Below are 27,733 nucleotides of genomic sequence, written 5' to 3' on the forward strand. Positions count from 1 at the left end.
AGTTACATTTACAGGTGGACTGAATTTTGTGCAGCAGTTCAGGCTGGGGATCTTCTGGTTAAGCTGCAGTAGTGCATTAATGGGTTGAGGGAGAAAAGGAAAAGTGAATGATGGAGAGATCAAAAGTTACAGGATTGTACTGTGAAGAAGGTAAATGCTGTCTTGGTCTATAATAATGAGAATATCTTCTATAAAATGCTCATTTCTGGAAAGGTTTGTGCTGGAGTACTCGGTCCAGTTTTGGGCACTAAACTTGATGTAAGGTAAGGCTCATGGAAAACATTCCTGAAGAGACTGACAAGGGAGGGTGAAGAAATGAGCTGTTTGATGGAGTTACAGAAGAGCAGGCTAAGGGTGGTGGCGGTAATACTGTTCAAGTGAAAGGCTTTGCTTACCTTAATGAGACTAAGCACACTCAGTGTAAATAGTACCAGGGGGAAAACAAACAAACAAAAACAAACAAAAAACTTGAACTGCAGCAAGGAGATGTAGACTTCAGCGAAGTTTCCCAAATACCAAGCTGCCCGGATTTGAAATTTTCTGGGGAAATTGTGGAACCTCCATCATTAGAAGTTTCTGAAGTATGGTTAGCTAAGCAATCGGGGATAATATATAGATATCTAGACATAAATGTGGAAGTGGTGTTGGAACTAGGTGATCTGTAAGGTCCCTTCCAACCCAAACTGTTCTGTGGTTCTGTATGTAGTTAAAGATGCTAAAGATACCACGTTTCCTTGGAGCTCCTGCTGTACTACCTTTCTGTAATTGCCTTTCAGCTGTACAATGCTTCAATCAACTTGGTGTTTGCCAAAAAAACCTGCAGAGATGTTAAGCCAGCATAGAGAGGAAAAGATCTATGACAGGTAATAAGCTGAACATCCAATTTAGAGCTAGCAGGTCGCTCAATATACGCAGAGTTTGAATCTTCACAAATTGAAACAATTTCTCAAGAGGTGCAACTGGATCATATTTACCTCAAGTAGCAGTATAAAACTGGTGTAAAAAAAAAAAAAAAAAAAAAGTCTTTGGTTAACAGTAGGAAGGCAGAGCTTAAACAACATTATTTCCATTTATAAGTTTATTTTTGAATGTACTGTTCCTGCAGCATTATGCAGTGTTGTCAAAATCAAAACTTTTTTCTTAGATATGCATTTATTTCAGGGATGGTTAATAGTGAAGGCTTCTCAGGTACCATGTCTTTCTACTCAATTCCAAACAAAAAAATACAAGATTTGAGAAGAAGTCAATTTTGCTTCCAACATCTTCACCTCAAATCAACAGAAAATGTGCTTTTATAAAACAAAAAGGTGAGTTTGTTCTTGTGCTGAATTTGTATACGTACCGTAATACTACAGCTTGTCCATAAGAGAGCAATAAACCAGCTATCAGCATGATTGGAATCTTTTAAAATGTGAAAGGATTGAATACTAGTGCTAAAATTAATTCTACCTGGTGACTAAACACATCATCTTTTTTGACTTTATAGATTAATAACAACTAAGTATTAGCTTTTGGCATGGCATCTTTTCTCTGTGTTTTAACTATGCATACACAGGTACAATGGTTTATCTCCTAAACACATTTGAATTGAGTCTCAGTTTTTGGATTGGCATAAATATTTGGTAGTTATCAATGAAATAAATCAACAAGCACAGAAAAGAAATATGGTCCAAAAAGAATGCATCTATTCAGTAAGATTAAAACAAGGCATCGTCTCTTTCTGTTTCTTCATCAGGAGTGCCCTGTGAAGAGCAAGAAGCTTTATTTGAATGTCACTGCGTGTACAGTTCTAATTACTATTAGAATTCAGAAAAAAAAAAGTAGTAAATTATTGTTAACTAATAATTAATAGACCATGCACTGTATGGCTGGATGAAATGACAATGATTAACCTGTGATATAAGTGAAGGTGCATGTGGAGTAACTGGCACGTGATGTGTGTCCATATTTCCTAGTGTCATTGGAGTTTGATCTGTGTCAGTTCTCCAAATCCACAGCGTGTTCTTGGCTTGTGCTTAGATTTCTGCACAATGGCTGTTGTGTACTGAGCCATGTAGTGGCTGAAACCTCTTGTCGTTGTGGCTGCATATTTTGGAGAAGGTGTTGGTAGGTCCTTGTGTAGCTTTATCCTGCCTTTAGAGAGTTGGCAAAATGTCAGCATTTGGTCTACTGATGTTTTAACTTAACAGAGTTTTTAGAATTTATTAAAAATTATCTAGACACTGATTACAGCGGTATCTGTTTGATAAGACCACCTCAGATTCAAATATACCTACAGGATGTTCTTTTCTTTCTGTTCCTTGTACTTAGCCACGCTTTGGAGCCTTGCTTCTCTTAGGAGAACAAAAAGGAGTAAAAAATAGTGTATTTCCTTGGTGCAGCCACTAAAATTACAAAGTGTATACAGAGCTGTCTGTTTGCCAGTCCAAGCGTTGGTTTTATCTCCAGAATCTGAGGTTTTTGGTGAATACTTGGTTAAAAAAAATCCACCCTTTTAAATCTCATTTGTGACTTTTTTCTCTGCTTGCATTCCTTCCCTGTTTTTTACACTTGTTTCCTTTCTATCGCTCCCTCTCCTTCTGTGCACATGAGCAGAAGAGACCACTCAACTCCTCATACCTGTTTCAGGAGGCACTAACTGGAGGAGAGAGGTCTTTGCCAGCCTGTATTAAGTTTTCACAAGGAGTTACCTTGCCTTTGGGTAGTGGTTTCTTATTATACTTACTTAGTGGTGCAAGAAACATTTAACTGCTTTTTTTTTTTTTTTTTTTTTTTTTTTTTAATAGCTAGTGTGAAAAGTGCTTAGTAGAGCATTAACTTCAACTTGCTGGAGTATACATATTAAAGCAGCTACAAACACTTTCCAGTATAGTAACACAGCAGTGTGTGTGTGCATGTATATATAAAAACTAAAAGAAACCCTATGGAACAGAGGTAGGATTGAATTCAGTGGCAAAATGCACACTTGATCAGGTACGGTTAAAATTCCATCTTTTTTTCTTATTTTAAAAGTGAGCATTTCCTGTAGACGTGGATTTTAATTAACTTATTTATTTATTTTTTGGAAATCATGTTCTATTCTGAATATTTTGATGAGAACAGAACCCTAAAGAGGATCACCATATCACCTAGTCAATAGAAGCATTTTGGTACAATAGAGCTTACAGAGCCATCTCTTTTATTTTATTTTTATTTTTGTGGGGTTTGGAGGGAGTTTTCTACAAGAGGGAACTGAATGCTCATTTTAACAATATTCTATTAAGTAACGGAACTTTCCAGAGATTTTATATTACTTCAAAATATTTTGTACAGTTCTGCTTAGGTAATCTATTGTGCCTCTGATTACAATGGCTTGTTATGAAGAGGGGGAAAACCCAAACTGAGATACCTTTTAAATTTTATCAGGTTACTTTCAAGGTAAGAATTCACCAATATACTTTGTAGCACATAAAGCTAGGATCCTGTAATATTTGCCTTAACCTTCTGTGATGGAAAACATGTCTTAAGCATAGGCCATGGTGATGTAGAATATAGTCAACTTCCTCTGAATCAGCTCAAGCTTGACCAGAACTGAGAAGTTCTGTTTTACCATGGACCTTTCATTGTCAAAAGGACACAGAAAAGTACAAACTGAAGCCAGATGGATCAGTTGAGATGCAAGTTCTTGAGAATTACTCAGTTGCTTGAGTTTTAGCAGTGGTGGTGCCTGCAGACATGTCTTAGTGTAAGTCAGTTATCTGGTAATCACATATAAATAATTGTCTAGAAAGTTACATTACATCTTAAGCAAACTGATCTTCAGTGCACAGGGAGGAACACGTTAGCATCACATATTTGAAAGTTGAGGTTAAAGATAAACCAAAATTTGCACAAAAGCCTCAACCTAAATTACTTCTGTGGGAGTTAAGCATTCCTGTGCTTGGGCCTAAAAGCTACGGTAATCCTAGAGCGTCAGAAATAAAGTAGAACAAAAAAAAAAAAAAAAAAAAAAAACAAGATCTATTGCTTGTACCCAGTTCTTTGTTCCATTAAGGGAAATGTTTGAGAACAACTTTTTTGAAATTTGAATGGCTGATATTTTGAGAAAACTCTTTATGTTGAAGAATCTGCTGAAAACAGTTTGAGAGGCATCGTTTGCTTCCTCCCTGCTTAGTTTGATTTTGCTGGGATTTGTGATTCCAACAGTAAATGCAGAGAAAGCCCAGGCGTTTTTACATTCACTGGGTTCAGCTACAAATGAGCCACAGGGCAGGAAATATGTTAGCTGAAAATGGACTGCTCTGTCTCACTGTTCTTAAGACTGAGAAACTAATGTCATGCTTACTAAACATGTTAGTATTATGATTTTTAAAAATTCTCCTATCTGCTTTTGAAATAATAAAAGATAGTCAAAAACTGTCTTACATGACAAAACTGACAAAGCCAGGAGTTTCAAATTAAGTTCACACCTCAGTCTAGACATAGTAAGATGAAAAAACATTCAGTGGCCAGTACTAAAGAGCTTTAAGTCTGTTCATAGGAAAGTTAGGCAGTAACCAGGTGAACAGAAGTATGAAACTTGATGGTTGAAATCTACAGAAGTCTATTTGCTGACTTGAATGGAAGCAGGAATTCATTATGATACTACAGTTACTGTAGTCTGAGACTTGATGATGTTCATTTTTAAAGATAATAAACGTTGTGGGGTGCTTATAATTTATGGGTTTTACAGAAATGGTGAACAGGGACTGTCTAAATCCCATGGATAAGAAAGAAAACTAAACTATTCAGAGCTGTTCAACTTTTGGCTAGTGTGAGTGGGACTGTTGAAGGGCAGATTATTTTTGCTGTAGTGGCAAAACCCTTTTGACCAGGGAATGCTGCTCATTGCAGTGCTTTGGACCAGTGAGTGCTCACTGGTTAGTAGTTAGTCATTACGAGCTAGATAAGCTTTCATATTTTTTGAATTCTGTATATATTTATATATATCAAGTAGGTATAAAGAAAGGGAAAAATAGTGGAAAGCTGCCTGACTAGTAAATAGTCATATTTTTCACATTTTATCCTACCATTATCTTCCCCTTTGGAGCTGTTGAAAAGCATGAGTTCTTTTGTGTTGTTCATATCATCAGACTTGGAAAGTTTCTTACCTGACAAAGAAGGCGGCGTAGTGGCTCCTTACGTGATGTGAACTGTTGATTTGTTAAGCTTGCTTGCTTTGAGGCATGCTGGTGTGTTGCACTGGAGTTGGGTGACTTTACAGACGCTGCTCACAGCAGCTCTGAGTCGCTGTAAACAGCCAGTATTTTGTGCCTGACTTTACATACAAATCAATAATCTTTTTGCAGCTGAAGAGATAGTGTAATTTCTAATATAACTAAGCAAGCAGTAGCATGAAGATATTATTGCCAAAAAAAAAAAAAAAAAAAGGTGCTAGAACTAAACAAATGGTTTTATTGATTCTCCCAGGGTTAATTAAAATTTCAAAGAATCCCCACCCAGCCTCTTTCTGTGGCCTTGTGAATTATCAATACTGTGTAGGAATGATTTCCTTATTAGTTTTTGATATTTTAAGAGCAAGTAACATCAGACTTAAGGATATATTCTGCTATATTTATACTGGGAAAACAATATACTTGTAAGAAGGAGATTACTCTCCTAAGGGATCTTTCCTTTTTTTCCTTTTCCTTCTTTTTCTCAAGCAAAGAATGTTTGTGAAGGGTAGGTGAGGGTTGTGTGTGCGAGAAAAATGTTATGTGTGGATAACCATGACAAAGCAGTGGACCTGAATGACAGAATATTTTGGAGCCTTGGTAGAAAGCAAAGTGATATTTTAAATTCACTTCAAGGAAAGAAAAAAACAAAAACACAAACACTTAAGATTCCACCTCCTGCAATACAAGTTGTAGTTGATCAATAAGTGCTTAGGTTAGTGAGTTGTGAGGAGCTGCTGTAGTATTGGCTAGTGCAAGGATCTTCTGACTTGGTTACCCACATGGTTGGCAATGATTAGTGGCCAGTATAAAAACAATAATCCCAAAGTCTGGACTGCCTGGCAGCACAGATACGTGGGCAAAACCCACTCTGATTTGCCTCTGTTATTCCTCAGAGGGAGACAAGGACTGCAACCAGTGCATTTGAAGGTAGGAAAGCAAACACTGCTATGTTATAAATGTATGCTGGGAGACGTTTTAAGTCTGTTAGCTTGTTAGTGCAGTCCTATAGAGACAGGATTCAGGGGAAGCTTTTAATCAATATTCTAATCGTTGTGGTGGGAAAAGCTGCTAGCCAGAGAAGCAGAGATCCCTGCAAGGACTGAGGAGAGAAGAGATTAGTTCAGGGGCACCCTACAGGGTACAGCCTAAACTTGCACTGGAAGGAAAGAAGACATTTTTAAAAGAATGACGTTCTTTGCCATATAATTCTAGCACATGACGTCCCCTTAGGAAATGCAAGTCAAGTGTACCAATAAATGAAAGAGGAAAATGCCATGGAAGGCAGTAAATCAAAAAGTAATTGATTGGAATATTTAGTGAGCTTAATTTATAATGCGGAAAGTGTGACAATAGCATACTGCAGAAGGCTGAGGTCTGGAAGGAGAGATGTGCAGTGCTTACTCTTCAGCCCTCTACGTCACTTTCCAGAAAGGGTGTGCTGGAGCAGCAGAGCAGCTGATGCTGGAGGATGTGGCCTTCATCCTCATTTAAGTACACTGTATAGCTTCAGTTTTTTCAATAGCTTGAGAGTTGAAAATTAGTGTAAAACTGAAGAATTTGGTCATTAAACCTTAGGTTAGGTGGAAATGGGAATCAGAATCACGGAATTTCTAGGTTGGAAGAGACCTCCAAGATCACCCAGTCCAACTCTGACCTAACACTAACCAGTCCTCCACTAAACCATGTCACTAAGCTCCACACCTAAACATCTTTTGAAGACCTCCAGGGATGGTGACTCCACCACTTCCCTGGGCAGCCCATTCCAATGCCTCACAACTCTTTCTGTGAAGAAGTTTTTCCTAACATCCAACCTAACTCCCTAGAAGCACTCCTCTCCTCTGGTTGGTGCTGAAGCTCCTTGGGCACTGAGGGCACCCTAATCTCGAAGTGCTACAGCTACCATTTTCATTTACTTTTTTTAGCTTGTACTGCATTGAATGCTTATTAGAGCTAAATTAAGGTCAATCTGTATTTGCCTAAATTAAGCTGCTGCTAATTCCAGCCAAGTTACACAGTTCTGTCTGCTCCCTTACATTTTTCACTAATAATTTCATGTTTGATTTTGGTTATATTTTAACGTTTTTCAATTGAGATGACAATTATTCTTTGTCAGAACCCAGCCATTCCTCTTGTCAAAAAGACATATGATGCATTAGCTTAAGGGCAATTGCTAATAACTATGTAGGTGACATTTGGTTGTATAGGATGGGCAAGTCTACATACATCTTTGTCAAGTGATCAGGGTTTGCATACCCTGCAGTTTACACTATTTGGAAGTGCTGCTGAACTAATCATGCAAAACCAAACCAAAACAAATTTTTGTTTGGCTTCGATACCATTTTGCTATAATTAACATCTGCTGTCTCCTGGGTTCATTGAAGAAATCTTTGTGTTTATAACTGCAGCTGAAATGAGCTTGCTGAAGGGGGTGAGGGAAGCATTTGGTTGCCGTATAGTCTGCCTAAGTATTTGTGATGACAAAGCTTTCTGACTCTGGGGAGGAAGGGTCCAAATGGTATTTTTTGTGTACTCCTTCAGCTTGTGCAAGATATCCTTTACTAGGCCGTGCTATCTTGCTCTATTACATTTGCTTTTATTTGTCACCTCTCAAGGTTGTATTGGAAAATGATAAAACCATCCTGTGCCTTGTTTCAATGTCAGTGGACCTGGGGGACAGATTTTAGGATGTTGAGATGCATTTGAAAATCCCTTGTCATATCTTCATCTTTAGGGTTTTAAAAATCAGGTTCTGATAATGCAGCCAAAACAGGCCTGGGTGCTTTCTCTGTTATAATAAAAACAGTGGGAGTTTGCATCAGCTGTGTGTGTGGGAGGGGAACACGGCTACTATGCTGGTAGGATAAAATTATGCAAGTATATCCTATTTCCCTATGAATAGAAACAGTCTTACAGCAAAGTGCCCCCCACTCCCTCAGGCAGGTATGCAATGTCCTCACGTCTTGATACACTGGTAGGCCTCCATTTGCTCACAGAGTTTGACTCAAGACATTTTTCAGGATAAAATTGTGGCTACGTTGCAGTCAGCGGCACAACTCCAGCCAGGTCAGGAAGCAAAGTTTCATATACTAGATCCTGATGTCTGTTAATATTACTTTCAGTGATCAGAATCATATAAGCCATGTAATTTGCCTGCAATTCTGTGCTGCTTTTGCCTTCACCTCATTCAACATGCAGGAAAACAGTGAATTCTCTTACTTTACTTTGTGGCCCCTTTTGTATTTTCTCCCTGGGATTACACAAGTCTGTGCTAGAGTAGCAGCCACCACAAGAGTGTTTAAATTTAGTGACATCTCAAGTCCAAAACGACGAACACTAATTTTGGTGTTCTACATCTAATTTTCTGTGCAAGGTATCAGTACAACTTCAAATCTTTAGGAGACCCAAATGATGTCCACTGCCCTCTTTCTTCTGAAGAGATCCTCTGCGTATTAGCCTGGCCCTTTCAGAGTATGACTGGCTTTTTTATCCTTGAGTCCTTTTGTATGTGCTATGCCACTACCAGTGATGCTTGCCTGTGCCACGCTGTCCTTTGCCAATCTTCTGTCAGTGTTCACCCAATCTTGCTGTATTGGCATAACACGGTACCACGTTGTCTCTTTACAGGGACTTCAGTGGTGGGTACTGTCCATTCTTTTTTCCCAAATCACATTTTACTGACCAGTTCCTGCAGTGCCTTGCCTCCTGAAAGCTGCATGAGTTTATGCTTTTAGATAGCTAAGGTCATCTAGCTAACATGGCACATCTAAACATTTCAAATGCCCCTTTTGGAGAGTAGCGGCTTTCAGCTGATAACCAACTTTCATAGTCTTTAATGTTATCTCCCAAGTGATAATCCACGTGGACAAGACTTGTTGTCAGATGCATGCACTGAGAACCTACTGGCAAAAAACCCTCATGGACATCGCTGTTCGTATGCAGGATGACTTCTTCCCAGTTGTTGCAGTGCTTTCACCAGCATGTTTCTGCCTCAGATCACCGTCAGTTCGCATCAAGAAAGCATAAATCCTTCATGAAGGAATCCCATGTGTTTGTCTTCTGCAACAAGATGCTGCAGTTATGAAGACAAACTGACTGCAACATTTGCACAGATACCGAGTTCCTAGAAATGAAAAGGTGCATAACCCTAGTTCCTTCTGCATCAGCAGGAAACCTCCCACCTGCATCCAGAGCAATTTGAACCAAACCCAAAGCTCCAAGGCTATAGAAGCATTTCTGTCTGTATTAAGCAAAAAACTTTTTTTTTTTTTTTTTTTTTTTTTAAGAATTTAAAACTTCTCGTAATGTGGCCAATTTCTTCGTGATGGATTTCCAGCCAGTACTTGCTCTAGCAGAGTTTGCCAGAAACTGTGAATATCTTCATCTGATAGTACTCGTAGCATTTTTTAAGGTTTATTCAGTCACCAGTATGTTCGTGAGATGCAACTTTGTAGTTACTGTTTCTTTAAATCTATGGACATTAAAACTTAAAATTAACAAACAAGCACAAGTTCTTATGCTTTGTGATTCTTTTTAAAATAGTTTATCATTGGAACCCACTTGACAAAGAATGAAAACCTAGAGCTGGTCAGCAGAACAGCTGCAGTGCTTTGTGGCGCCAGCAAGAAAGCTGAGGGAGTGAGAGTGAAATGGAAATCACAGGCTGGAGGAGTTGAAAGTGCAGGTGCATATCAGCAGCAAAAGTTTTTTCCAACAACCTTTCCTGGCACTCCCTGAAGACAATGAGCACAATGATGCCTTAATTTCACTGGAAACGGGAGCAGGCCCCCAGAGAAGTGGTGGGATCCGTAATGTAACCCCCTGCTAATAGCTCTGTGAAATAGCTTTGGTGTTGACTATAGAAGCAGCAGCTGCGCACACTCTTGGCTAGAGAGAGAGAGTTGGGGAGATGTGAATATATGTGGGAACATCTGGTGTGGAAACTAATCAAACTGCACAAATTATTTTCTCTGCTCGATTGTTTTTCTCTGTGCCAAAAAGGAGAACAGGAGGTGAGTGTCAGGCCTCTTCAGACAGTGCAGCAAATGCTCCTAAAAGAAATCTTCTTTTCCTTCCCCTGAGAGTCCCGTTATTTTTCTTTAACAGGAATCAATAAGACACCTTTTTAGGAAAAGCAAAAGCAGCTACCCTTTGTAGGTTGGTTGATTTTCCCCCCCTTTCCCCTGTCACTCACACACCCTTGCTAATCCCAAGCGTGTAAGCAGAACCACTTTCCTTTTTAGTCATTCATCTTCCTGCCTGGGAAGCCTTTTCTCTTGTAGGCTGCTGCGTGGAAGTGCTGGTCCTGCAGCAGGGATGGTGGTGGCCCAGTGGCAAAAATCAACCTAATAGTGAACATGAAAATTCCAGAAAAACAACTAAAGAAATCCTTGCAGTTCTGATGTCAGATTAGATAGATAGATAGTTTTGAGCAAAATATTATCTATTGTAGTCTGGTCTCTTTTAACCAAAGCTCTGCATTTTTGTAACAGTAGTTGGCCTTTACCATGCTATAGCAGCTTGTCTCATCAGCATCCACCACGGAGATTCCACCCTATCTAATTTAGTGAAGTAATCGTCTTGCATCGCTCAAGAGCTGTTTAGTATTTGCTGGTATTTGAGGCTGGTATTTAGGTGCTGGGTTAAATGGGGTGTTATGTTCCCTGCAGACACAAGATGGCAGGCTAATCTGAATATGGAGGAGCGCACAGGGGTGGCGAGTAGTGTTCGTCTAAGTGTGTGTGTGTATATTTATACTTATGCATGTATGTGTGTACACAGAAATAAAAGTGATGAAGAGTGTAATGATTAAACCGTAGATTTTCAAAGACGTCTAAAGAAGCCCAACAATCACTTCATTCTAAAGCCCGAAGATTTTTGCACTCAGTTTCTTAAAATGATTTGAAACTCTCAGCCCTTGCTGTTTTGTCGTAAGATACAATTAGGTAGGAAGTCTTCATACAATCAAGTTCTGTGCACTGTAGGTTTAAGGTTTCTGAGTTTGGCCTCTTGTCTAATGAGTCATTGGCCTCAGTGACTTCAGTGGGAATGGAGTCATGCGAATAATGACTCTGAAAACCCAACCAACGCATGGCTTTAAGAAGGTTTTATAAACTCTACTTCCTTTCTTGCTCATTGTTGTTAGAAACAGAGAAAGTTGTGGTGTGCATTAGAAACAAGATCTGTTTTTCAAGATTGTGCTATGGGGAGCTTTTCTTTTTAATACCTGCTCCACACATCCTCCAATTTAGTGGAGAAAAGTTAGGCAGGTGAGACTCAGTAATCAGCAACCTGACCTCCTTCAAGTAGTGGTGTGCAGCAAAAAAATAAAATAATAATAATAAAAAAAAATATATATATTAAAATAGAGACTAAACTAAAATGTTTCCACATTAGTCAATGTTCTGATGTTTTTGAAAAATACACCAGTTCCTCCCCTTGACCTGCCAGTAACCATTATTTCTGCTGTCCACGTTACTGACCCTTTCACCTGCCCTCTGTCTGCATGATCACTCTCTGTTCTGTGTTCTCTGCCTCACGGCTGGTGGCAATCCCTCCTGTGGTCCCTGGCTGAAAGGTGATGTGATGGGTGCTTTGCACTATACAATCCCATACAAGGGATTCCAGAAGGTCTCTAAATTTTCTGTGCTAATAAGCCAATAATGGGCTGAGAAATATCCTTTAGTTGAGAGTACAGAGAAAAAGGATGATGTAACTTAGAAAGTGAATTGCAAATGAGCAGGTGGGTAGATGATCAAACACAGTTATTGTTTGTGTATGTTCACATAACATGGAGATGCTTCCCTACATAACAAAATTGAAATATTTGATAAGCCCTATAAAATCTTCAGGTAGTAAATAAAACTAAAATAAGAATATTTGTGTATATCTATATAATATAAGTCATATTGCCTATATAATTTCAGTGCATCTAAGCTTATATAAATAATATTCATAGAGTTTAGTCCATCTTTGTTATCTTTGCCCTGCTGTCAATAGTCAATGCATTCTATCTCTTCCAGTTGCCTCTTTGCTCCTGCTCCCTTTGATTTGTACCTTTTTGCAGAAACCATTATTTGTCTGAGCCCAGTGTTAGAAGATTTAAGAATGCCAGTTAATAATAATTGAGGATAAGTGCTATGTCTTCAGCTGCATCACATAGTTTGTAGACATGGATGTGCTAAAGAAACCTGCACTTTGAGACAAAGATCATAAAGAACCAAGAGTGGGGAACCTAAAGGTAGGCACACTAAAATCTTTACATGTGGATAAAAGTATGGTTCCTGGATGGACCAGGATCTTCACGGATGCAGGAAATTGCTAGTGTCAATCTGGGGCAGAGCTGTGATTCAAACTGATGGCCAATTTCCATGGCATTCATGAGAAAGATGTAGAACTTTCTGTTCTTTTGTAAATGGATATGCATTTCTGTCATCCAAAATCCAACGTGTGGTACCAGTTGTTGAAGTGAGAGCGAATTTACTTGAGGGGATTTGCTTCTCAGGCACTTTAGAAATTTTGAATTATTCTATCTCTTCCTCCTTAATTCAGTCTCAGTCATGAAGCAGCCTGGGGGGCACTGTGACCTCAAACACAAATTATTTGGTGTTAACTCACTTTGTTTGCTGGGCACTGGTTCCCTAATAATGTGGTAGTTAGTTCCTGCATTGGCAAAGATACAGAGAATGTGAATGAAAGCAGCTTTTGATTTGAGTCATTTTAAATTGGGCCCATTTAGTTCATTTAGTCATAGTCATGACAAATTGAGCCAGAAGGGAGAAAGTTTCATCTATCAACCTAACAACCTGAGATGTCATTATTTTTCTCCTGTTCTCCTGAACTCTTGCTGATTTTGTATTGCTGCATGTGTCGGTGTCTGTTCCTTGTTCTCAGTGGATACCAAAGGCATGCTAGGAAGCCTTTTACCAAGTTTTAGATGTTTCTGTAAGAAAAATGATGCAGGTTTAACAGCATGTGCAGGTATTTGTAGAAAAGCAAATGTGTTTCCCTCTTGGCTGTTTAGTTGTCTGTAACAATAATGTCATAAATAAATAATGTTTCCGTGAGGGAAAAGAAGAGATGTTTATCAGATAGAATACATGCCAGTTAGGATAACTCTGAACAAAATGTTAACACGGATTAAACAGGAAAACATGCTGCTGGCAAACAAATTGTTGGTGAAAACAGCTTCAGCTGGGGAGTTCCTTTCTCAGTTGGATAGAAATAGTGCCTGCCATGCAGACCAGCTTTTAAAATTAAGATGTTTGCCATGAATTGCTGGGTCTGTGGAAACATTCAAATGAGAATAACTTAAGTGCTGCAATAGAATAATGCACAACAAATAGTGCAAGGAATTGTATGAATGTTGCAGATTATGCTGGGATCACGGAGATAATGCCTGGGGGATTACCTTTTCCTTTACTGAAATTGTTTTTCAAGGTGATTTAAAACCTGCCTCTGTTTTGCTGAAATCAAGTTAAGGCTTTCCTTCGCATTTAGTGGCTCTGGACTAGGTCATTAATGAATGCAGATGGTCAGTCTATGGAGAATGAATCTGAATTGTCCACAGAACAGGTGCATCGTGTCCACTGAAGTTCTACATGGTCTGATGCTATTTCTTCAGCTTGTTTCCTTATTTGAGGCCTGGTTAAGGATGCAAGGTTAGCTTGTCTTCATTCCAGTTCCATTAGGCTTCCTTTGCAAAGATTGACAGGTAGTGAGAGAGCATTGATAGCTTTTGCTATACATCTCCATTAGTCAATGTACTAATTGCCTCACAAGAGCTAGCATTTAGAAGCTTAAGTCAGCAGAAATAATGACAAAGCCATGTCTCTTTTGCGTTTTTTTTTTTTTTTTTTTTTCAACTTTACAGTTGTGGAGAGCTGAATGTCTGCTTCCTCAGAACTACCTACGTTGTCTTAGCAATTAAAAGCCATTTAAAAAATAAAATAGGCATATATGCTAGGAAGAAAAAAAGAGCTTCAATGCTATTGAAATAGATGCTTCAAGTTCAGCAAATGCCTAGTTTTTTTCTTAATTTTTTTTGAATGTTTGCTATCCTGAATTGAGTTCTAAATTAGTCTTTGACATCTGTTACAGGAATTTTACATTTGTAGTTTTCCTCTTTACTCTTAGAGGCATGTTTATGCTTGAGAGTTGGCACATTTTTAATATCAATAAATGGCCTTAATAAATAATGTGAAGATGGAAAGCGTGTAAGAATTCCTACTACAGAATCACAGTGATTAATCTGTGATTATCTGGTTATTGTTTATTTATGTACTGTGTCAACCCGCTGCACTTGGTACAAAACACAGGAAAAATCTGGTGGTTAATAGAAAGTGTGCGTATTGGTTAAGCTGGTGTTTATATTTGAAGAATGGGAAGAGGAAAAAAAGACAATGTTTGAAAGCAGCAGAAGAAAATGCAGAGACATTATAGATAGATGAGTTATGAAGAAGGTAAGTATATTCAATCAGTTGCTCTCTATTGGCTTGAGGGTAATCTCTGTCATATTACAATGTACTGATTTATGGACTAATTAGTTGTACAAAACAAAAATATTTATAGAAAATATTTCTCTCAAGCAGCCACCAAACCAGCCAAACAAAAGGAAAATGGATTTTGTGTATTAAAAAATTAAATTCAATATATATTTATGAGCCCATTCAAAATGTAGAGTCGTTTTGCTACCAGATTTCCAGTAAGCAGAAATACCCATGCATCATAACCTAATTGTGTCAGTATCTAGGCATTTATGGAGGAAATTAAATGCCTAAGTTATAGGCATTTCCAGCTATTAAAAATATTGTATAATAATTTATAAAGTCATAATAGAATTATTATATGTGCCTTAATAAATCCAATAAAGTAAAATTCAGACAAGGAGGGGGGAAAAACAGATAGCCAATGTCTTCCTTTTGGAAGAGGATTTTAGTGTTTTACTGTTTTTTTGTTTATGCGTGTCTTCTAATTTCTCAAACTGCTATGATGCCTCCAACTGTTTTGACTCATATATAACATCCCTTCAAAAAACTGTGGCTCTTCCTTCTAGCCTTAGACTGGAGTGCAAAAGAGAAAAACCCAACACAGCGCAGTCGAATGTGTAAGGTACGTAGCACAATATTCAAACTCCAAGCATGGATGGCAAAGACAATGTTTTGGGAGGTGTAATATAAAATAGACTTAGATAAGATAATTTGAAGTAAGTGGGTGGCAAATACATGCAGATGGAAGACTATTTAACTTCAGGCTTGTATAATTTGGATGGAGTAGGAAATTGTAGGTCTTAGTACTTAATGCGGTGGACGAGGTGTCAGAATTAATCTCTCTCGCTGTAATTGACTTTGCAAGGCTCTCAACATCTTCAAGCTTCAGTCTGCATGAATAAAATGGAAAGACTATGCCTCCCTGCTTTGCAGTAGTGTCATGAGGCTAACCTCAGTGAAGTCTGAGAGATACTCAGATGCTAGATATCGTCAGTAAACGAGAAACCTGTCAAAAATTGTTCACCAGTAAATCTACATAGTTTAGTCATCATTCCTTACATCCTACTCAATGAGAGGATTGTAAAAGTAGTTGTGACTCGGTACCAGATCTAGAGAGGCAAAAGAGCACTGCCAAGACTAATTCATAAGTACCAATCCACCTACTTTTTGCCTGTGGGAGATCTCTGGAGCAAAGTCATAAATATATTTTATGAGGGCATAGAAAAAACTCTGAAATTAAGGAGGAAAGCAAACTGTAGGATGGGAAAAGAAAGCAGTATAATAAATGTAATTACTGGAGTGTTCTACCTGCCAGTTCTCTCATCCTACCAACCAACAGTAATTAGAGGCAAGAGATGTTAACGAGAAATGTATTGAATGAGTCAGTGTAGCCGTTCAGAGCCTAGTTCAGTCCAGTGTTGAACGTGGTGACAGCAGATGCCAAAAGAAGGCCTGGAGCGAACATGTTCTCTTCGGAACACATTTCATTTTCTGTATACTTCTGGGAATTACATTCCATGGTTTTGGAGGTGCCTGACAAAAAGCAGATGTAACCACTGCTGTGCTTTGCCCTCAGGGAGGCTTGTGACTTGGTTTCTTGAAAGGTGCTGAAAGCCAGCTGCTTTGTGAACATCTGTACTAGATGACCAGACTAGAGCTGCTAAATTCACGGCTGGTGCCAGCAAAGAGTCAGACAGAGGAGAGGTGGTGCGGATGGGCCTAGGGTCTGCCAGCAGATAAGTCAGCAGTGTTTCACCTAGACCAGGAGGTGAAAGCCTTACATGGAGACTATCTTGTGTAAGCGAGGCTCAAGTCCTGCAGTATCCAAATGAGGGATTAGAATGACAAATGCTGTGTCTGTGGAACTATTAAGTCTGTATAGTATCAAAATCTGTCCTTTTCCTGAGATCCTAGCATACTTCTTTTCTGGGGGCAACTTTAATTCTCTTTCTTTTTACTCTGCAAGTGCTGTGCTTTCTCCAAATATTGTAACTCTTGAAAACAGTGGACTTTTTGGCCTTTTTCCCTCCTTTGAATTTAAGCTTTGCATAACTCGACTACGTATTAAAAATTGCCATGATATATAAATCATTATATATGTGGCTTTGCAAATTACAGTTGAATGATATAGAAAGACTTTTATTTCCTGTTCCACAAGAATTGAGAAAAGTTCACTTTGCTGTACATTTATTGTAATAAACACTTAGTAAGGGACAGACTCTAGGGATTGTGAACGTGGAGTACTCGTGAAAATCAGGCAGTTTCTATTTAGAATGCAAAGCCATCCAAATTATTGAGGTTTTGTCTTCCGTGTTACATATTTTTCTTAAACTTTAAACATGTACATGTAGGAATACACAAGTTCCTTTCACCCTAATCAATGCCTCTATTTCTTCTTTTTGAGGAAGAGAACTCTGGTACTCTGTCTTGAGCCTCTCTTGCAGACTTGAGCTGTAAAGGCTGTCAGTATACAGTATTGCACCGACATCATCATTCTTGGAAGGTCTTGTTCAGACATACAAATGTCAGAATTAAATTCTTAGTAATGGACTTCTTGGATGTCACAAAGACCTGCACTGAGAACTCAAGTGAAAATGTGAGAAACAGTACTCATCTGAATTTGGTTTTGTGTTCACAAAACAAACATACCTCAAAACACACTCATCATCCTCTTTCCCCAGAATAACTGTTATTACTTCAGTTTCTCGACAACGGTTTATCTAGTATAAGAATTGTATTACCAGTGCTTACAGTAAACTTGAGCACATGTATAGCAACTCCATTCAGCAGCATAGTGCAGGGAATTTAGGAAATGTCACGGGCACGTGCACACATGGGCTTGCACGTACAAAGGTTTTGACAGGGGAATGATGACCTCGGGTGAGATGTGGCTGTCCCCCGATGGAGGCAGGCCTGATGTCATCCTGTTGTGCTTTCTGTAGTTAGACTGTCGCTTAGTTCAACTGACTGCTGTGAACTGATTCAGTGCGCTTCCATGATGTGATCTTTATCCTGGTCCTTCTCAGAAATGGCAGCAACACATGCACAAATTCAATCCCGAAGCCCTTAGAGTCTGTTAGTTCTGCCGATTGCATAATATTGGTCTTTGCTGTATTCTCTGAGACCGTACAATTTCTCAAGTGCTATTTCATCATGTATATGTTTGGTTCTGCACACATAACAATGGTCAGAAAAACCATGAAGGGAAACATATGCTTTGTACTGGAATTTTGTCTGTTGCACATTGTGGCAAAAATGGTGCGTCTTAGTGAACATGCTGTACTGGTGATGAACCTTCATTTCATTAAATGAAATGCACCATATGGTGCAAAATGCTGCTGTTCTGCTTGTCTGTTTTGCATACACTTTTTACATTTTTCTTTTTCCTGATATTGGATGATGGTAGGAAAGGTATTAAGTCGGTTAATATAAACATTTCTGTTTTATCATGTCAGATTTGGGTTTTGGTGGATAAATATTTGCATTCATAAATAATTAAACATACGATTTTTCTTAGCAATAAATTGATTGACCGTGTCTTAATATTTACGTCTGTAACTTTGCATTTCTAAGGACAAACATGAAGGCAGGGCTGGAGGCTGGCTGAAAATCTGGTCTTGCATATTTTATGAAAAATATTACTCAAATTTCTCACAGGTGAATAAACTGCATGCATGAATGAATCTAGTTAATTCAATAGTTTAATAAACCTAGAATCCCAATGAGGCTATAACAAATCCCCCTGGTGTCTTGGAGTTATGAAAAAGATGTATAAAATTATATGGAAGCAGAAGAGCTCTTTCTAAATATGAGGAGTCTTTTGCACATTACTTTTTTCTTCTATTCACAACATGAAATAACTTCTTATCTGTGGCTAAGTCATGATAAAATATTACATCAATTATTGTTTGAGGGCGATATCTCAGTTTAATGTGAGTCCAACTAGATTTTCTTTCTTTGAATAGTTTTTGAAACAGTTATGCAGCACTGTGATAGATGTCTTCATCTTAAAGTCCTTTCGAGAAAGATGGCTATAGCTTCATGTGGACGTTTCTGTTGCTCCCTCATCAGGGAGCAAGACCTTGTCTTAAGCTGCACTGTCGTCAGATGTTAAACATGGGGATCCCAGATCAGAACGAATTCTGCGGCTAGAAACACAGCAATTGCAAGTGGACCAGGACTGACAGATTTATCAAAATAACTGAAACCAATTTAACTGCCTAAGTTTAATTATGAATGTTAGGATTAAGGTCATTGTACTCTGAACCATGATCTAGACAACTAAATGATGTGGAGTTCTTGGATGGGAAGTCTTCTAGGACTGAGAATTATAACTTTACGGTAGGGTCCTTTTGCTGCTGTCTGATACAGAACCAAAATCCCAGGTTAGTGATCAAGGTTTTTTTTTTTTTTTTGGTGTGTGTTGTGTATGTGTTTGCTATTTTACAGGCTGTCATAAGGACAAGATTACCCCCCTTCCAATAAACCCGTAATATGTTTGAAAGGGCATATGTTGTCAGGTGAAAAATAAAGCAACATTCCATATTATCATAGGAAGATCCCACTATATCTTCAGCAACAGGAATCTTGTTTCTTTTGCAGTTTTTCTGAAATGGGAAACAGGTTCTGTCTTCATTTTCCACTGAATTCAATGAAAAAGCAGGTAAAGCAATGTCATGCAGTGTAAATCTCCTCTCTCTCAAGATGTACAAATTTTTGCAACTGTATTTGGCATAAAATAGCAGAAGCTTGCATTCAAAAATTTCACTTACTGAAGTTTTGTGATGTTCAGAGGAAAAAATAATGAAGCTGAAGAAAATGATTGATAAGAAAACTTACCAGTGAATGTACTCCTAAAATCATGATTTTATTAATTAGTTGAGGGAAGATAAAGCACACAAAAAGAAAGACATATACTCTGCACTGGTTTAGAAGATCATAACCACATGAAATTGGAATGCAGCTGAATTGATTATGATCTGATATTCATTATACTTCAGTACTGCTGGCAGAATGTCTTCTAACCAAATGTGCATAACATGCTTTCTTAGCACTTTCACAAAGCCTGAAGTTTACGACAGCTTAAGTGCATCTTTTCCAATAATTGCACAATCTGAGTTTAGTCTGTGCTAATAAGCATTAAGGAAACTTAAATTCCACATCTTAATATCAGAAATCCACTTAATTATAAGTGTCTGGCTTTGCATGTCACCTGTACTAGCATTTATATTCCTCATTAAGTCTGCAGTATAAGTTTCTGCTTATTGTCATGAATGTCCTTTCAATGTATACCTGCAATCTAATGTAGACCAGCATTGGTAACCACCCAAGGTCTAAATTTTTCTTTGCCTTATCTTAGCCCAGGGAAACAAAGTGCTGATGTAAACAGCAGATATTCTACACGAAGGGCCAATGTTGACAGCCTGAAGAAATACCAGCATGTTATCTTCATCGTCATCTTCATATGAATCTTTAAAGAAATGAAGACCCAGTGTGCCTACCTGTTTCTGGAGGGTGGGCACACAAAAGTTCCCTCAGCAGAAAGAACTTAGCCAAGAACGCAGTGCCCTAAATTGTGCTCTGTTCACCATTTGGAAGAGGCAGCCAGGTAGAATTTATTTCTCTCAGGAATTTTTCTTTTGCTGATTAACAGTTTTCCATACTAGGCTATTATGTTGGTAAAATATTTACAGCCATTATGATAAAAATTGCCAGGAAATGAATTCATACAGTCTTGCTACCTTTTGATCCAATCCCCCACTTTCCCCCCCGGACTTGGAAACACTGCTGTGGTTTTTCCTTGCCTCTCTATTCTTGCTATTCATTTCTGTCACACTCAGTAATTGGCCTAATAAAAGGCAGAAACAAGAATTTATTACACCTTGGGCAATACTTAAAACAAACTTTATTTGCTGGAGCAGCACTTTTTATCTACTTGCTGCTGTATATTTTGACACTCCTTCTAAATATTAAATTTGACTTTATTAAAAGTTAAATCTTATTTTTTTGATTGCTGCTGTTTTTGCAGTTTCTTAGGCAGACTAGTACACATATAAACATCATTTTAATGACGCTTTTGGAGAAACAGTTTAAGCTGTAGCTATATCTACTTCATTACTGCCAAAATCCACAAAAATTGCATGATTTAAATACTGGTTTCCGAAATGCCTTGTGAATTAGTTTGGAATAATTTCTGTGATGTCTTGAGAGAAGAAAGATGAGAACTATTCAACTTCTCACACCTCTTCCATGCTTAGGATTTGATGCTTAGGATTTTGGTTTCCTCAAGCAAATGATATGCTTTGTTACAAATTGTTTGCAAAAACAATGCCAGTAGTAAAAAATACAAGTAGGTTAGATTGTTATGATGTAATTCCTACTGTTGAATCTGTTCTTTCATATACGAGGTGGTAAAATTATTTTATTTTTTTTTCCTAAAAGGTCTTAAGAAATAGCAATACATAATCCTGGAATTGTTTATGCAGGAATTTTTATTCTTTGAAATCTTCCAGTGTTAAAGCAACAAGAAAACATTTAGAATGTCCTTTGGTGGAATCTTATTACACTTGTTATATATGTAAACTGATATTCTTTGATGCCAGCACGTTGCCCATACAGAGAAATCTCTGCACAATTAAATGAAAGGTAAAAGAAAAGGACTAAATAAAAATTAATATTTTTCTCTTATCTGATTAGAATTAAATACGTTAACAAATTGTCTGGTAACACAAATAGGCAATAATACAAAAAATCTACATTGTACATTATTTCAAGAAAAATAACTTCATTTGAATACAAAAGGATAAATACACTTTGTCCTATAGCCACTCTTGTACAGTAGGTGAACACAGCATCTTACTGATGCCGTGCTGCTAAGGTATACAAGGATATGACTGGCTTGAGTTTTATTGAGGGGGCTGTTACACATGTGCATCACTAACATCAGACAAAGAAATCTTTCAACCAACAAGGGTTACAGAGCAACGTTCACTAAAGCACAGGTTGGAAAGGATTCAGGGACTGAAGCAGGCCAATATGGCAGCTTTTACAGATTTCCTTATACCCACAATGCACTGACAGCAAAGAATGCCTTTATTTGGTCGGTCCACACACCGGGCGGAGGTACAGTAGCGCACCAGAGAGGAGTAGCAAACATTTCTTAAATTCGGTTTCCATGTCTGGGGCTGTCGAAGCCCTTTGTCCTGTGTGAGCTCGGCAGCTAGCGCTGACGTGACGGAATAGGCCGCTGCCAACCCGTCTCGGGTCGCGGGGAACAGTCTTGACTCAGAGCACTGTCCGTAACTGATTAATATGGCTTAGTTCAGTTAGGCCTTCCTACTTTGTACGTGGTAATTTTTTTTGTTTTCCTTTTTTAAATTTCAGTAGCAAACGCTTGGGTTGTGTTTTGTTTTCATGTGGCACATTCTTTTGAAGCAGTCCGAATATGATGCCATCAACCATACGGAGCCTAGCATGTGCAGAGCCCAGTTGCTCCTAGTAGGGCAGTCAGCAGTAATAGGGGACCGTGAGATATTGCCCCCTGGCCGGAGTTTTGGCTGCAGCCTCCTGGATCCCTTTCGCACTTCAGCTTCTCACATAAAATGCCAGTGTAGGCTGGAGGGCACTGACACCGCACGTTGTTGATGCATGTTCCTCCGTTCTGGCAATGCAGGAGCTCATTGTCACATACATTTGCTGCAAGATAACAGGGGAAGGAGGGAGAGAAAAGCAGAATAAATATAAGTTCAGCTACAGGAGAAAGTCTGCACTAAAATCAGAGCTAAAACACTAGTGGCTCATCTCACGCCTCCCTCCTCTTCCTGAGACATGTAAGCAGGGGACATGTTCTAGTTTTTAAAAACTTCAAGTCTGAATTTGGTTTATTTGCTGTTTTCTCTTCATTATTGTTTTTAAGCTGTAGTCTTGGAGAATCTTATCCACTTCAGACTTCTGAATATTAATTAATGAATTAATATTAGTAATGAATTAATAATGAAATATGAAGATTAATGCCCATTTAGATTAATATTGAAGATTATTGAAATATTGAAATAATATTGAAATTAATATTGAAGAATATTGAAATATTGAAGATTAATGCCCAAACTATAGGTGGGTTTGTTGTTACTTGAAAGAGGCAAGGTGCTTAAGGCTTTTGGACAACATGAACAGTGGTTAAAAATGCAATGTGGCTTTGCTGAAGTAAAAAGAGCTGTGTGAGAAGACAGGATTTTATAATCAAGAATTGCACGTATCAGTGATCTGAAAAAATATGCAAAAAAATAAGGCAAGCACAGGCAGGAATATCAGCATGCTATTTGATGGGGATTTTATGCTATGTACAAATGGAAATAAAGGATCACGTTGTTATTTCCATTACGGATCAAATATTTATTTTTAACTAAGTTTGTTGCTTTGGTACAAAGGTATCTAACAAAACTATCTTAGTTAGACATTGTAGCCTGATATAACAACTTCAGAAATCAGATTTGACAAAAGATTTGAGAGAAAGTAACACAACAGTGGTTTTAGAGAGGTGCATTACACTTTGTATATGAAAATTTGGCAGCTTTTTATTTTTTAGCTGCTAAATATCAGTCAAAATATTTCACTCGGTAACTATATAGAAACAAGAGGAATGTACTACTTGAACGTGTCAATCTGTGTTTTATTCCAGAGAAAAACACTAGTAGAATATGTGCTAGCTTACAGCTCTGTCTTACATGAGAGTGGTGATTTTAATAAATATTTTGCACCTGATATTTAGGCAGGATGTAACAGAAGAAATTTTCCCTTAAGGAATTAAGGAATGGTTTGGTTGAGACAAACTTAACGTTATATGCTGTTTATACAAATATTAGCCTGGAAATAACCTTATTCAGGATAGGAAGAAAATATTCTTCCTTTTACTTTAAACATGTTGCTATTTAGTTCTACAAAAAGTACAGTTTTAGAAGTGTTAACTTGTTCTTAAAACCAACCCAAATATTATGAAAACTAAAATCCAAACAGTGTATGTCCTTAAGTGATAGAGGTCTACATAAATATATACAATTTTGCGTACCAAGAATGTTACTGGCAATCTTATCTGTCCTGGCTTGCTTTCAGAAAAGACATTTTCTCACTTTGGAAGGGCTCAGACAACTGCTTTCTAATGTTACGCATCCAAGTGGGCCAAATACTAATGCAGTGTTAGAAACTCACACAGATGTACTTGAGAGAGAGCAGCTAAATGCTTTTTTTTTTTTAGTGATAAGTTCATTAATCAAAGCTCCATACTATGTGCTCTGGAATTGGAATTGTCCAGTTTATGAACTGTGACATCAAAACTTGAATATTGAGGTGCAACAGACAATACATGGGTGGCATCCATGCATCTGAATTTGATGTTCTGTATATTCGTTATAACAAAGTGTTTGTTATGCACAAGGAACAGTAAATCACAACCAAATAAATGTGGTGAGCTTAACAACCCAGAAAAGTATATTGGTAACAGGTGGAAAAAATGAACTGGATTTTAAGTCAATATTTGAGTTATATAGTCTCAGTTATAACAGATAATTAAAACTAACCTTATTGTTCATATTGTATATATTTAGGCATATCAAATGTAAAATCAAAATAATTTGCCTATTAGTACAGCCACTGTACCTATTCATTCAGGACTACTTATTGCTGCGATGCTTCCTACAATTCAGGCAATGAAAATGGTGAAATATGTGTCCCATCAATACTGACTGTTTGCCTTGAATAATTAGGTGGAAATCAATAGTGAATTAAGTACCACTTTTTAAACAGCAGATCAGATATTTCACTTTATGTTTGGCCCTGAATATATGGTCCCAAATTTTCCAAGTATTTAGTAATACAAATTTGTTTACCAATAGCTGTACCACTTTTAAACTTATTTTGACAATGATAGCCTGTTATTTTAGGAGGACATCAACCCAGATGCTGATTGTATTGTTACAGACTACTGGATATGGGTGACTGCACTGTCTGACACACCGATGCAGGCTGCTATCAAATGCCTCTAATTATCATTGTCTACAAAATTTTGGATATAATGTTACAGACACAAGTTTTAAATCAGACTATTTCTTAAACTTTTTCTTTAAGGTACTTAAGGGATGGATCAAAAGCTTCTCTTCAGTATTTCTTGTGTACTGTTTTTGCCCACAGAAATGCAGAAAAGTAAATACAGTAGGGTTTAATATTCTTAGCAAAGTACTTGCAGCTGGAAATTATTGAATTGTTAATTTTGTGTTATCAAAGCTTTTTTCCCTTAGTTTAATCCTGTGTTTCCTTCTCTTGCACCCACATACGTACACAGATCTTTGTATTATGTGGATAGCAATTGTGGTGATTTGGAAGCAAAACAGTTGTGAAATGAAATCCCTTTATTTTTTGCCACTTTTGTTTTAGTTTTATTCTGACCAACTCTAATACCATTCTCAGCTTTAAGAGGGCATGGCAAGGCTGACTTTTAAAACTTAAGTATGAACTAATTGTTAGCTAACCATTATTATGTTTTTTTCAGTTTGGATTTGGATTTGCTGTAGCTAATGAGTGTAGCACATCAGCGACATAGAAAGAATTATGTTCACTGAAGCCTTTTCACTGAAGTTTAAAACAAAATTTATTCCTTAAATACAACTAGTCAACATTCTGCCAAGACAAAAGAAAGGCAAGTGTATCCTTCTTTTTTTTTTTTTTTTTTTTTAATTTTTAATTTTTAATTTTTTAAACTTGAAAGCTTTTGTGTTTTGAAAATTAGTAATATTTCTAATGTTAACGTGATATTTTGTTAGGATACATATTATAACACATTTTAGAAGTGCCTTCTCTGTTTTGTTCTGAGAAGGCAGCTGCTGAATGGGGCCAGGAGGGCCATGAAGTTGGAGACCCCTTGCTCTGTGTTGAAGTCCAAGGAGAACTGTTGTAACTCATGCTGGAGGGTGTAGGTAGGGCGGTGGAGTCCAGCATATGCCTGGCAGGGTTTCCTGCCCATTGCACTCTTTCTGCCTTCTACCTAGAGTGCTCTGGCCTACTCTTATACACCAAGCAGTGAAATACTGCCTCCAGTGCTGAGAGATGTCGAAGTAGCTTTGCTTTAGCTCTGTCATTGGCTATTAAAAGTTAACAATTAACGAAAAGCCCTTTTTTTCAGTGTATCAAAATACATGCAAGTGGAAAAGGGAGCATTTGCATCGTCTGCTTAGTGCCTCTGAATTAACTGTGAAAGAATTACTCTCTGTTGACTGTTTAGGCAAGAGGATTAACTGATGTATTTAGAACTGCATTCAAGTCTAAAGATGCCTAGGTTGCCTTTTATAGGCAGGAGTGAATTGTCTTTTTTTTTTTCTTTAACTACTACATTGGGAGCATTGCTAGGAACAAAGATCAGCTCTGCCATCCTCCTTCTCTTCATGTTATTGGCAGGACTCTGATAACCAGCTGTGAATCACAGAAGACTTATGTGTTCAGTATTTGGTGTCCAAAACTATGCTTGGACAACTCATTTTTTAAAAATATTTTCATAATCAGAAAGGTGTCAGGTATCAAATTCGGATCAAAGAATGAAACACTGAAGAAACAAAACAATGAAAATAAAAACTAATTCTGAATTAGTCATACTTGACTCCTAAGACTTGTTTGGCTAAACTAGCTGTGAGTTTGCTGACAGATCTTCATGAATTAGAAGACAATGCATCAAATCGATTATTTAAGAAACAAAACAGACATCTGACTTGCTGTGGAGAGCTTCACGGGCTTTTTGAGGCATATTTCTGAGCACAGTCATCTAGTGCTACTGTGGGAAGTGAAATATTTAATCTAAAATAGAGGAAAATTTTATTTTTTTCATAACTAATCAATTTATGATCTAAGCAGCAGTTTGATTATGAAACATTATGGAAATGAGAAAGAAAAAAGCTATGTGTAAAGATGGTTAGTCATTTGAAGCTTTTGTCTTCTTGGGGGAAAACCCCTGTAAACTAACAAGTGCTTGCAATTAGTTCAGAGGTTGTTAATATTTTTAAATTAAAACTTAAGCGTGTTTTCCAAAGTAATCATTAGTAAGATATTGAAGCCTCTTTTTATAGGATAAGACCTTCTTAAATACCAAATGATACCTTGCTTCAAAATACAAAAATATTCACAAGTAGCTATTTGGTTTGTAATTCCATTGACATTAAATTTGTAAATGGAATATAAAAGGAGAACAAGGGGAAAAAAAGCCTAGTCTTTCAACCAGCTCAAGCAGTTCAAGGGGTAAGTGATATGTGAGTGTTTCACAGAATTTATATTAGGTATTTAATGAACTATATTGAGAGTAGTGTAGATGTTTGACAAATGTCTACTTTCTTCTTAACTGTTCAAGCCTGAATAATACATGGAAATTTCTGAGTCTGTCCAAAACTCATCCTTAATACTTTTGCAGCTTCTTGAAAGAAAATAGATTGAGATTATATTAGGGGTGGCTTTAGCTATGAAGCAGAAATGTAGACACATTAACACAAATGCAAGTCTTGTTCTTTTTCATCACCTCAGACACAGCACTGTGCTGTTGGCTTATGTTCTTTCTGGCTGCTGTGTCTGGGCATCTTCAAAGAATATGCAAAGAGCTTTCGGTCTGTCTACTGCTCAGACGGGAAATATCATATCGGATTTAAACCCAATTTCTTTTAGCCTCCTATCCTTCCTGAGGACCATACAAGAAGGGAGAAAATACGTCGTACCTTTCTTCATGCTACCTTCATTTTTGTACAGCTTGCCTACAGAAGCTTCTTATTCAGCTGGGTTAGCCACATGAACGTGAGAAAGGATGGGCAATTAATTTATAAAAACAAACAAACAAAACCCAAATATCTTCAAAAAGACTTTTTTTTTTTTTTTTAATCTGAGAAGTGGTTTTCCCTTTCTGCATCAAAATCTGTGTTGATTTTGAAATGTTCATTATTTATGGAAACAGCACACAGATCATTAACAATGAAGTCACAGAAAAAAAAAAGAACACTTTTTATTAGAGGTCCTTTTTTTTTTCTTTCTTGA

The 27,733-nt window shown here is 37.5% G+C and overlaps 1 protein-coding gene across 7 annotated transcripts in view; it reads right to left on the reverse strand.

Annotated features, from left to right (window-relative positions):
• Positions 1–21,153: 21,153 nt before the first annotated feature.
• NTNG1 (netrin G1) overlaps positions 21,154–27,733 on the reverse strand; it is a 160,286-nt gene continuing 153,706 nt past the window's right edge. For all 7 annotated transcript variants that reach the window (XM_068690355.1, XM_068690359.1, XM_068690358.1 and 4 more), the window contains one exon: positions 21,154–22,375. In XM_068690355.1, coding sequence (XP_068546456.1) covers positions 22,149–22,375 — 227 coding nt within the window. In that variant the 3' untranslated portion in view covers positions 21,154–22,148. The remainder of the gene's footprint in view (positions 22,376–27,733) is intronic.

The sequence above is a fragment of the Anas acuta genome, chromosome 8 (assembly GCF_963932015.1).
Source record: "Anas acuta chromosome 8, bAnaAcu1.1, whole genome shotgun sequence".
NCBI lineage: Eukaryota > Metazoa > Chordata > Aves > Anseriformes > Anatidae > Anas > Anas acuta.